At 37.8% G+C, this 13567-nt stretch overlaps 1 protein-coding gene across 1 annotated transcript; it reads right to left on the reverse strand.

Annotated features, from left to right (window-relative positions):
- Positions 1–1119: 1119 nt before the first annotated feature.
- Positions 1120–5083, reverse strand: LOC129248695 (uncharacterized). The gene is made up of 3 exons (XM_054888323.1): positions 2776–5083; positions 1310–1825; positions 1120–1256 (listed from the first exon to the last, which is right to left on the reverse strand). Exons 1-3 carry the CDS (start codon positions 5081–5083, stop codon positions 1120–1122), a joined length of 2961 nt encoding a protein of 986 aa, XP_054744298.1.
- Between the last annotated feature and the right edge of the window lie 8484 nt (positions 5084–13567).

The raw sequence follows: 13567 nt of genomic DNA on the forward strand, positions 1-13567 counted from the left end.
AACAATGCGCACGCAAGGAAAATCACCAAAGAGATGCAAAGAGTGCTGACATCGGAATCAACATCTAATCATTAATAAAACTGATTTTTGTATTGCATATTAATATGTCCTTGTAGTACGGCCACTGATGTAGTGAACAACATATTAAATTTTCAGGCGATTCGGTTGTAAATTTTTTTTTTTTTGGAAACACTAGGCCGAAAAAAGTAATTTCAAGATAAATGAGTTTAAAGTTTGTGGTACAGCGGATTGTTCTCTACCTAGTTACTGAGCTGTAGAAGCTATAATCTTGAGAATTCTCGCATGAAAATTTCCCAGTATATTCTTAAAATGCTATACTTTCGAAACATCGAAAAAATGTTTTTTTTTCAAATTTTTAGACCAAACGCTCTGTTGGGCCACCAAGCTTTTTTGGCAGCTATTAATTTTGAAATAAATTAAACACTTTAATTTTCAAACCACTTTATAATTTTATTTTTCACACTTAGGGTTTACGCGTTCGTGTGTTTGTTATTCCCTGTACAAATGTTTAAGTTCACCGGCCACAGCTGATGTCAAGATTCAAGTCTCGAAATATTTGCTTAGCACAGCTTATATATAATGTATGTACATAAGAATGCGTTGATACGAACGTTAGGAAAATGACAAATATAGGATAATGTGTCTTAATATAATTCAAGGACAAGTACAAGGATTAGGGTGACCAGGTGTTACGAGTTAAAAATATTACAATCTTATAAGTAAGACTACAATACTAAATTATTTAATAAAAACTATACAATTAACCCTATACTTAAATTATGTCATGAAGTTAGGTGCTGCTCCCAACATCCTCCCCTCCGTTGAAAGTTCAGGGCTTTCAACTGATTCCTTAGTCGGAAGGAGGCACAATTTAGTAACAGCTCGACGTGTAAGGCCAGTGGATGTACGTAGAACAGCTACTCGTGCAACACCGTCCTCACCAGTAATAACTTCGATGACGCGCGCAAGAGGCGACTTAAGAGGCGCTTTAATGCATACAATATCGTTGATTTGCACATTGGGGTGAGGGGTGCGCCATTTTGCTCTTTGTTGAAAAAGAGTGAGGTATTCTTCGCTCCACCGTTTCCAAAATAGTTGTTAGAAGTATGTGACACGCTGCCAGTGACCGAGTGGATTGTAATTCAAATGCGTGATGTTAGGCTCAGGAGCAGCTGTAAGCGGGCCGCCAATAAGAAAATGACCTGGAGTTAAAACATCAAGGTCTTCTGGATTTTCTGAAAGAGGTACAAGAGGTTAATTATAGCAGAGATTTGACATACCAATGTACGCAGTTCATCGAAACCAAGAATTGCAGAGCGAAGAGTGCGGTACAGGTGCTGTTTAGCCATTTTTACTGCGGCTTCCCACAAGCCGCCGAAATGTGGTGAACGAGGTGGTATGAATCGCCAGTCGAAACCATTGTTGAGGTAGTGAACGTGAACCTTACTGCGGTGCTCTTGGCTTAGGAGTAGGCGTTTTAGGTCTCTCAACTCGTTCTTAGCGCCTACGAAATTGGTTGCGTTGTCTGACCAAATACAGCTTGGCATGGCGCGTGTTGTCGTAAATAGCTTGAGAGCTTCCAAAAAAGCACCTGTTGGAAAGTCCCTCACTAGCTCCCTCCATACGGCCTTGGTTGCGAAACAGATGAAGACGCTGATATAACATTTCTGGGGTGACTTATTACGGGTTTCGGGTTTGAAGTAAAATGGACCGCAGTAGTCCACTCCTGTGACGATGAAGGCTCGTGAGGCCTGAATGCGCTCCTTAGGCAAATCAGCCATGATGTGCTCAAAAGGTTTTCGAGCTATTGTTGATAGTGCAGACCGTTTAGAATTTCTGGTGCCTCTAAGGTGTCGCGCGTCATCGAATTTAAGGGGGGGGGGGGGGGGGTAGGGTCACAAAATCGAAATTTTTTTTCTTCACTCATCTTATAGTAAATCATTTCAAGAATGTTGTGTCAAAATTTTAAGTGGATCGGAGCAGAACTCTCAAAGTTATAGCCTTTGTAGGCACTCTACCTCGAATGCGGAGCATAGATAATTTTTCAGAGTCATTTTTTCAAACGCGTTTTTCCCGAAACGACTTCTTAAAAGTCGGTGCCAATCACAACTCCGAAACTATTCAACCGATTCTTTTGAAATTTGGCACACGTTTTCTAAATCAAAAATACCTCCCCCCTACACTGTTTTTTTTTTATTTTTTGTTTTTTAAGGTTGTTTTTCACTTACAAATATGGCGAAATTTTTCGCCAAAAATGCTCGTTTTACGTTTTTTTGCCACCAAAACTACAAAAATGAAAAAAAAAAATTTTTATTAATGTAGGGGGGAGCATTACGTCATACTTTAACTGAAAAATTCGACTTTTTTAGTTTCAGATGATTCTACGACGAATGCCGATTGGCACCGCAGAGCACCTCTCGAAAAACATATCTCCAAAAAAAACTCTGTCATGGGCTTATTTGTCAATATTTTATTATTAATATTTTTTAAAAACTTATTGAAAAGATGTACAATAACATGTAACTGATTTTATTAAAGTATCTTAAGCCATATTTCTGTAAAAAATTCACAAAACAAGTGTTTTTTTTTTAGCGCTAAACCCTACCTCCCCCTTAAGGAAGGTTTCCCTTTCTGCATCAGAAATGTGATGAAGGTCCCGCCACAAAATGCACTGGAAAATGTTGTCGGCTGCAGAGACGCGAACGCAACGATACATCTTGCAAATGTCTCCAATAAGTGCAACGGGAAACGTACGAAAGCGAATAAAAGGTTTGGGTTGTATGGTCGGCCTCGCCATTAGAATCTCGTTTAATGAGAGGCCCGAAGTTGTGACAGCAGAACCATCAAAAACGACCCTGAGCTTTGTTGTGGAGCTATCTTCCTTGCGCTCAAGGCTCTCAAATCGTCGCTTTGCTTGTGTGTATGATTCGCCTAATGATTCTGTGCCGAGTTTCCAAGGTAAGCGAACCGAGTACTCGCCTGAAGGTAAACGCGAAACATTTTGCTGAAAATGCGCCTCGCAGTCGAGCTCCTCCCTTGTTGTTTTAGTGATTGGCTCAAAAACGTGATCTACTTCCCAGAAGCGACGTACCAAATCGTCTAGTCGGGTATCAGAGTCGATGTCTCTCGAAGACCTTTGATTGGCCACAAATGACGAAAGCTTAGAAGTCTGTTGACCACCACCTGATATCACCCAACCGAGAACAGTTTTTTGAAGAACTGGAAATCCGGGCGCCAACTGCATCTGTCCAACGCAGAGAAGTTCGAAAAATAGTCCTGCTCCGATGAGCAAGTCAATACGCTGAGGTATGTTGAAATTGGGATCAGCTAGTTGGATGTTCGAAGGGACGTTCCAGTCCGCGATGCTCACTGAAAAACCAGGCTGATTGTCAGTGATTGTTTGAACAACGACGGAAGTGATGTGCGTTGAGAAATCTGAAGTCCGCGACTTCAGTACGACATTGGCCGAATAGCCTTCAGTTGACAGGTTGGCATCCCCGATGCCCGAAACTGCCGCCGAATATTTGGTCCTACGAAGTTGTAATTGATTAGTAAAACGATTTGTAATAAAGTGAAGCTGGGAACCCGAATCCAAAAGCGCCCGACATGGCACGAAGGTACCAGCACGATTTTTGACAAAAATGACTGCAGTGGCTAGAAGCACAGCATCAGATGGAGATCTCGAAGTGAGGGCATGGCCAGGGACAGATGATGTTGCAGCTATGGTGTTTGATTGCAACGTGGGTGGTTGCGTGACTGAGCCTGATATAGAAGTTGAAGCAGAAGATGTGCGGTCAAAATGCAAAAGCGTGTGGTGTTTCAGTTGACAATCTCTACAGGATCCAGATTTGCAATCTCTCATCTGATGACCACCCTTTAGACAATTAAGGCAAAGTGAGAGCTTCTTGACTTCTTTTTGGCGAAGGTTTGGAGAAAGAGTGGAAAATCGCTGACAGTGGTAAATTCTATGATCAGGGCACCGACAAAAGGCGCAACCACCTACAGAGGCATTCGAAACGACAAATGATTTTCTTATATTTGTACTTACAGTTTTACTGTTTCTTTCAACTTGATCCGTTTGGGTTTGTATGGCATGCTCCACATTTTCAAGGGTACGACACCGCTTTTCCAAAAATACAGCTAACTGATCCCACGACGGCAGTTCGTTGCTAGATGAATTTTCTTCCCACTTGGATTGAGTAGCCTTGTCCAACTTCTGGATTAGTAGTTCAACTATGATGCAGTCAGCGATTTGTTCTTGTGATCCAAGCGACTGCAACGCGCGTATGTGTGATGTAACCTTGTCCGTCAACTCCCGCAACTTGCTTGCGGATGCATCTGCCCTGTCCAGCCCAAAGATCTGTCTGATGTGTGCCTGAAATATAATTCGCTTGTTATCAAAACGTTTTTTGAGTAAATCTAATGCATTTTTATAATTAGTTTCATTTATCTCCAGAGATTGGATAGTATCCAAAGCAGCACCACTCAAGCAGGAACGCAGGTATTGCAGCTTATCGCTTTGCGTTAGGTCGCCATCGTTGTCAATGACGGAGGGGAACATCGAGAAAAAGTTGCTCCACTCGGTGTACGCGCCACTAAATTTCGGTAGCATTAGCAAAGGCAGACGAGAACGATTGGCATTCACGATGATCGACTGCGAGTCACCAGTGTTCGCTCTAAATGTCGAGCAGTGCTGACCTGTGCTACGTCTCCCAATCTCTCGTTGCAGGTTTGCCTTAAGTTTCACTAATGTAGCATCGAATTTGCAGGGCAAGTCACTGGCAATAGACTCAAAGTCCATTTCCTCCAAACTGGTGTGAGCGGCGGTGAATGTTGCTTTCAAATCTCCCACTGATTCCATGATTGCTGCCAAGCCGTACTCATCCATGCCTTGTAGCATTTCGGTGTTCATCTCTGCTGCTGTATGCTCAAGTCGATTAAAGACTGACACTGTTTTCAGTTTTAAAAACGACACGCGATCTGAAGACGGTTGCCGACTCGATGGTACAGTATGTGGTGAATCGCTTCTAATGAAGGTACCATTACCTGGACTGAACGACATGTTGAACGTTGGACTTTTAAAATTAACTGACCGGTTATATTGATAGCGCACGAATTTATAGGCACGGTTCTATGTACACGGAAACCGTTGAAAAAGTTAGTAAATAGGAATATATATTAGGTTGCGGTTTTAACTGTTTTGTTTTACAAGTCCCGCACAAAGTTAACAAACGGTTTTATTTATTGGGTAGGTATTAAACGACTACGCGACAATAATTAACTACCGTAACACGATATTTTCGAAGGGATAACAAATGTTATTATATTGAATAATAATTTCTATTTTACACAATTAGAACACACGAATATCACGTCGGGGTCACCAAAAATGTTGGGCCACCAAGCTTTTTTGGCAGCTATTAATTTTGAAATAAATTAAACACTTTAATTTTCAAACCACTTTATAATTTTATTTTTCACACTTAGAGTTTACGCGTTCGTGTGTTTGTTATTCCCTGTACAAATGTTTAAGTTCACCGGCCACAGCTGATGTCAAGATTCAAGTCTCGAAATATTTGCTTAGCACAGCTTATATATAATGTATGTACATAAGAATGCGTTGATACGAACGTTAGGAAAATGACAAATATAGGATAATGTGTATTAATATAATTCAAGAACAAGTACAAGGATTAGGGTGACCAGGTGTTACGAGTTAAAAATATTACAATCTTATAAGTTAGACTACAATACTAAATTATTTAATAAAAACTATACAATAAACCCTATACTTAAATTATGTCATGTAAATTAGGTGCTGCTCCCAACACGCTCTGTCGAGCACATTTTGCTTATTACTGACTATTGACTACTAACTTTAAGCTTTTGAGTTTTTAACTCTCACGACTAAATACATAACCACTTTCCCTGCTTAATCAGTTTTTGCATTTTTTTTTTATTGTATTTTCTTTTTTCAGCTTACACTTTGAAATCTTCTGGTCACTGCTAAAATTATTCTTTTTTCCAAATAACAACTTTTTTTTCATTAAAATAAAAAAACTAAGCAACAATTTTCTTTTGGTTTTGTATAATGTAATTAGTATGATGACAAGACTTGATTACTTCCGCCCCACCTCAGGCTCTTGGCGTTTCAACCTTTCAAACTATTTGTGTTGATCGGCGAGGGCTGAGGCTTCGCTGTTGACATAATGAGATAGCCAATTCATATGAGATAAGATTTTTTCTTAATTATGCCGGCAACTGGTTCTATGCCGAGATGAAGTTCAAGATCACTGATGCGTACATACCAGGGCGCGTTAGTAGTGCAGCGCAAGACTTTATTTTGGAACCTCTGGATTTGAAATATTTAAGTTTTAGCATTTATTAGCGAAGTATTTTATTATAAGTGGATAGAGAAGTATTTTATTATAAGTGGATAAAGCGAATAGATTGCCCATAAGCCAATACAAGTTTCTGAATTTGAGAAGTTAAGTTTTCTTTTCTTCTTCACGTGAGCACTTCATCTGAGTTTGGACCTAAGAGTCAAAACCAAGTAATTTAGTCGTGTTATATTATGATACGAGATTTTCACTCCTTTAATATATGTGTAGTGGAGGATATCTGGTTTTATTGTACGCGAAGTCAATATGAACGAGTTTTATTTCATTTAAAGTGTTAGGGATAGTCAGAATTTTCACAAAATTGGATTTTTGTTTTACATTTTCTTAAAGTATTGTACAATATCTTATAAGTATTGTGCGAAAATTTGAAGTGAATCCGACAAATACTTTTCGAGTTATTCAACAATTAACAAAGGAGGCTCCGGTATCGACAGCAAAACTTTAAACAAAACTATGTTTTTTTAACTGGTGATCACTGTAACTTAAAAACTGCTTGGTAGATTTCAATAAAATGTATACTACTTTTGAAAAATATAAAAAACTTGTACCTTATTCAAGGATTTTTTTTATTCAAAATTTCGATTTTTTTAAACAATTTATTCTTGGCCGCCACACTATCAATTTTGAAAAAAGAAAGCTTCGATCAGGCTGAAGATTATATATTAATAAAACTAATTTCTCTTATCCGATTGATTTTAGATGAATCTCCAAGCACTTGTGATGATCACCGCAAGGGACTTCTGGAGAAACGGACTCCACACAAGCAGCGATAACTTTTACAATTATTAATTTTTTTTTTTAATTTTATTAAATTCAAGTCCAAATATGATGTATTAATGCTATGTTTTTATTTTTGTAAAATAAATCAACTGACTAGAAAAAAACAATTATTGAATACCATCATTTTTTCGGACCTCTGACTACCCCTAACCCCTTAATTTTATGCGCTAAGTAACTGTCCACTTATAAGCAATTCACTCAATGAATCAAAACTGATAAAATAGCGGTGTCATCTGCAAAGGTTCCTTTGACGCAGTTCCGATGGGCAGGCAAATCGCATATAAAGGATGGTCCCCAAAAGGCTACCCTGTGGGACACCAGCTTTAATTTCTTTCAGGTCAGAGTACGTGTCGTCGTACTTAATTCGTGAAATATATGAAAGATATACTAACATTTAGACACAAAGTCATTTATATGTGAATGTAACCAGCCGATGAGTGCTTTTATTTAAAATACGATTTATCATTCTAGCCTCCGAAAAGTCGAAATTAAAATTTCTATGACAAAATTTCGAATATTTTCCAACATATTTAATGACGAAAAATTTCATTACTTTCACATCATTGCGCAGAATTGAAAAATTGTGCGCACAAAAAATGCCTACCTTTCGCGCCTAAAAGATGACACTGCGTTATTTATGATGCTAATGCTGCTGAAACGACATAATAGGAGGGTTTTAGGCGCTTGCTGCATGCACCTATTTCTAGTGATTATGTTCGCTTACTTCTTACATTCAACTGAAAGACTTACGACTCGTGAGACGCCTGGAAGTAGGCAAGGAATGCAATACATAGAAAAGAAAGGGTAATTGCAGTCTGAATGAATAATTTTGTGATTGCCAGCACAGAGTCAGTAGCAAATGAGAAAAAAACTAATAAGCTCATGTTGAGAGAAGCGAAGCATTACTTTATATGTAAGCCGCCTAACGAAACCACCCCTTTTCTGCCACATTCTACTCCCTACACACACACTTTATGCGCATTTTGCGCAATTTGTTATCCTTGATGCGCATGAATTCATTTTGCTGCTTGGCATGCTTTTAATTATGCCAATAATAAACGTCACCATAAATTCCAATGGCAACTGAACTGCAGCAGCAACGTAGAGCTAGTGGAGACCTGGTAGCGCGGCAAAGGGTAGGGGGACGACGCAGGCAACAAATAACGACATTTGAACTTAAGTGGCTTTTAGTGGAGCAAAGAAGCTTGTATGAAAACAACAAAAACAAAAACCTACAAAAACAAAAAAAAAACAGGAATTGCGGGAAGATGAAAAAACGTATGACCAGGTATAAAGTCACCAAACAGATAATACACAGCGAGCACAAGCAAGGCAAATAGCGTGCAGAAGAAGGACAGCAATCATTTTGCCTTTTAAATTACAAAAAAAAAAAAACAAAAAACGTTACTGGCACTCCAACTTAACTTCTAAGGACACACGCAAACACAGATGTCGCTTTGGAAAAAAAGTGAAAATCCCAAATTTCCACACTAACTAAGGGAATGTTTTGTACAAGCACAACGTGCAGCTACTTAAGGTAATTGTAATTTGTTCCATACTTTCAGGTAGCGAAAAACGTTAAATTTCCTCCTACTCTCTACACTTTTTAATAAAAATGCTTACGCGTGTTTTGAGTATGGAAGGAATGCAGACAATTTCCACTTTTAAAATTTGCGCAGTTTTTCACTCACTCACTAGTATGTGAGTGTGTGTGTGTATGTGCACTTTCTTTGAGCTTCTTTACCACTCACGCACACATGCACATTAGTGCGAATGTATACACACTCGAATGAGGCAAAAGTCAAGTGGTAGCAAAATTTCATGAAAGCGCCTAAGGAAACCGTTTCAAAGCATTTACTTAAGCTTTTCGCCTATAATTCTGCAAATGAGCTTTTTTACTCATAGCCCTGCAATTAGCTGCGTAATCATGCTTGGTATGCACATTTGAAACGTTCAAACGATTTTTTGACTTGCAACTTTTTTTCCTGTCTCCGTATGCCTTTGTCACCACTTTCTAGTGCATTTACTAGTTGACAGCACCAATTTATTCTCTATTTGATTGTCGTACCTTTTTTACTTTTTCGTTACTAATTAAGCTTAACGGCAAACTTAAGTGACTTTGAACTGAATTGGATGCGCAATTTGACGAATACATGTACACACACATATATCTACATACCTTACACATTTTGCTTCATGAATTTGAAAGCCCATAACATTTCCTACAAATCCGCTCTTGGAGTTTTATACTTATATCTGAAATTCAGCTCTGATTTTTTCTAACGTGAAATCATCATTTTCTCCATATTTATCAATCGCTGAAAAATCCCGATTTTAGCATCTTATTTAATGGCAAAGAAATAGGCATCCTTAAGGCAAAAGAATATTAAACTCACTCACCGAAAAACGCAAATATATTCTAAAAAAAGAACTTAACTCCAGAACTTCGTCAGTAACCTCGATGTAACCCCTGCCACTGACTACTTACTTTAGAAAGCTGCCAAAAATGTAAAAGGGCCCGCTCCCACACAATCAGCCATTAAAATGGAAAATAGTAAATAGGCTAAATCAGATTTAGTAAAAGTTTACACATTTGATCGGCACTTGTCCCGAGTTTTTACACCACATGAAGTTGAACCCTCGCTAAACACTGCTCAAAAGCCACAGACACCCTGGAACTCATTCACCAAATGAACCCGCCCATAAAAAAATTTTCGAGAAAAGAAGCAAAACTAGCAATAAAAAAGCGTAAAGCAAAAAAATTCTCCAGATACGACCTCATCACAGGAGAAGTACTTAAGCCACTTCCAGATGAAGGAATATCTTTCCTCTCGCATAAGCCCGGAAAAGGTGCCGAGAAAGTGAAATCTTATCGCCCCACCTGCGTAGTGCCCACTGCCTCTGAAGTTATGGAATCCCCTTTTCTCAAAAGAATAATGGCCATCATTAAGCACCGAAAATTGATCCCAAATCATGAATTTGGCTTCAGAAAGACAAACCGGTAGCATCGAACAGGTACACAGACTCGTAAATAATATTCACAAAGTTTTTGAGCAGAAAAAGTATTTCACAGAAACATTTCTCAAAAAATCCCAAGCCTTTAATCGCATTTCGCATGACCCATAAATTATTACACTTTTATCAAGCCTACCACAAAGACGGATATTTCTTTGTTTAGGAGGCAGATACCTGTAAAATTTCGAAAATTTAATTTTTTTTTCATAAAATGTTAATAGAATCTTTTAACAATATGTCAAAAAAATTTTAGAGTTTTTTTTAAGTATTGCTTATATTATAGATCGTCAACCGTGACGACTCTATTCTTTGCGTTCGAGCGCTGGGAGAGGTATAGTTATGTTGTATTCAAACTTTAGATGCGTTTTTCTAAAAACCATATTTTTCGAATTAGCGTACACGATAACCCGCGATTTTTTTTCATTTGTTTTTAATTCATATAAAAATTATGACATTAATAAACAAAAGAGATTTTGTTTTTTTGTATTCAGGTCACACGCTACAATTCGCGCCGATTGAGAAGCCCGCTGCGACTTTCCTGGAAGAATTGAGTGTACATCCGCTATTTTAAATGATTACAATATAAATTTTATATTATCATAAGGTATAAATAAACTGTATGCCAATTTTGAAAAAAATATATTGACTTCTTACATTTAAATAATTTTAATGAAAATCAGGGAAAATATAGCCATTTACAGGTATCTGTCCCCTTAAGCAAAACGAAGAACTCTGTGAAAGTTTGGCCATCAGCCAGTACCAGTCACGATTTACCAGTCACTGAGAAAATTATCGTTGAAACTTTTGATTGAGCTCAATAATTCTGATAAAGTGTTTTGTGGGTCAAAGGCAATATATGAAATGGGTTTTAAATTTTTTATATAATATATTCTTACCGTAGTCACCGCATTAGAAACGTGCATTAAATTTTTCATAACGAACAATCAACTAATTACACAGCACTACAAAATCAAAAAGAGTAAGGAAAATTTTAAGATGTCTAATAGAGGTAGTAGAACTGTTCGAGTGCTGTATGATCACGAGTTTGAAAATTGTCCAGCACCCTAAAATACTCAATTTTTTAATAAAAACAGAAACTAACTTCACATACCCTCACCTAAAAAACAAGTTTAGCGCCTTAAACTTTTTAGCAACTTTTAGTCTTAATCCGCTTTTGGAACAAAAATATTCTCGATTTCATGATAATAATCAAAGCAAATTGCTAATAATTCCTGGCTGAGTACTGCTGGTTGCTTAGCCGCGAAACTACCGATAATTTATTGAAGCGAAAATATCAAGCAAATATGATACTTCTAGTAAATATTTTATGTATTTACTACGAGGCTAAAGTGATAAATTGTATTTAAGTAAAAGCTTTCATCACCTGGTTAGATACACAGATGCATGACTTCATGAGTATATTCTAGAACATCTGTCATTTTAGTTATTTGGAACAGAATAAAGACAGTAGTCAGTAGGCAGTTATCAAATGTCAATAGTCAATACTAACACATAGTTACATATATATATAATTGGCGCGTACACCCTTTCTGGGTGTTTGGCCGAGCTCCTCCTCCTATTTGTGGTGTGCCTCTTGATGTTGTTCCACAAATGGAGGGACCTACAGTTTCAAGCCGACTCCGAACGGCAGATATTTTTATGAGGAGCTTTTTCATGGCAGAAATACACTCGGAGGCTTACCATTGCCTGCCGAGGGGCAGCCGCTAAAAATGTTTTTTATTACTTTTGGTTTCACCGAGATTCGAACCTACGTTCTTTCTGAACTCCAATGGTAGTTACGCGCCAACCCATTCGAGGTGCCATGTGCTTACAGAATACAGGTTTTCCTTGAGCTACTCCTTTTACAAGGCGCATGCAGCTTATTATTGTAGAGCAACTTGCATTTTCGTTTGGGTCCATCCTCAGAACATGTGCAGCCCACTTAGAACGCTGAAGATTGATGTAGTCGGCAGTTTCGAAGTCGTTTAACTCGGATGTGCAATCCTTCATTGTAACGTAGGCGATAATTGACGTGATCTATCAGTATCGATCGAATGATGCAGCGTGGGATTTTTCGCTCAAATTCGCTTTTCTTCATCCGCCTTGAGCATCTCCCAAGTTTCAGAAGCAAAAGCAACGCAATTATTGTTCTATCGAGTTTTGGCTTCATTCGCTTAGAAAAAAACGGGGAACCTGGAACTTTGTGTAGCGCAAAGAAGGCCACATTCCCTGCCTGATGGCATGCTCTAACTTCTTGCTTGGGTGTTGCGTCCGCAGAGTTGATAGAGGCAAGTTAAAAATATAAAAAAATTTGTGTAAATTTCAGGCAAATTTCTTCGCATATACAAAATATTTTGCCGAAAGTCATTGTCTATTTCAGAAATGCCAATATTCTTCTTTCTAAGGAAAGATTAAAACCTGATTTTATATGCAATTCTAAGAAAAAAGGTTTATTAGAGCATAGCACTAAAATAAGTTTCCAGCCCCTACCAGCGTTTCCAGCTAGGAGCGATGTCAAAAATAAACTTGGCACACCCTAATATATTGTACATAAATACAGATTTAGTGGTATTTATTTAATCATGTGAATAGAAAGCAGTTTACTATTCGAAGATCTGGAAGAACCTATGCGAAACACCAATAGAGCCATCCACATTGCCAAAACATCCTCTTTCAATTTGGTCAAATTTTCCAAAAAAAAAACATAGAATCACCAGAAGTGAGAACTGTTTTCCAGGTGCCTGTATATCTCACGTACTTCTGTCTATCACTTCTTCGTTAAATTTATTTATTAAACAATCATATTTGTTACCCTCAATGGCTAGTCTCATGAAAATTTAACGCCAAATGTGTCAACTCTTTATGAACTGCACTCACTGCCCTCCTCAAAGCCATATGAAACAATTTAATCACAATTCAATCAGCACCAGTCAACCAACTAATCTTTTCAATTGGTCGTGAGGCGATCGAAAGTTGGCAGCCACACAGCCAACTGGCAAATCCTCACGCTCCACTTCCAAAACAAAACCAAAAACAAAAAAAAACGAAAAAAAAACTTAAAACCAAAGTACAAAAATATAGAGAAAAAAAAAAAACACATTTGAAATCTCGTCGCGTATTTTTCCTGACGATTTGTGCACCGCATTTTTTATTATTCACACAAAATGCGAAAGCATAAAAATTGTGTTTGTTGTTGGTTCTGTTGTTATTGTAGTTGTTGGTAGCGCAAACTTTCATAGTAACATTACAGCACTCGCGGCAATAGTTTCAAAGTTGTTGTTATTGAATTTGGCAGTAGTTGTTGTTGTTACGTACAAAGTTGTTATTGTAATGTTACTGTTATTGGCTTC

Source organism: Anastrepha obliqua, chromosome 5 (assembly GCF_027943255.1).
Source record: "Anastrepha obliqua isolate idAnaObli1 chromosome 5, idAnaObli1_1.0, whole genome shotgun sequence".
NCBI lineage: Eukaryota > Metazoa > Arthropoda > Insecta > Diptera > Tephritidae > Anastrepha > Anastrepha obliqua.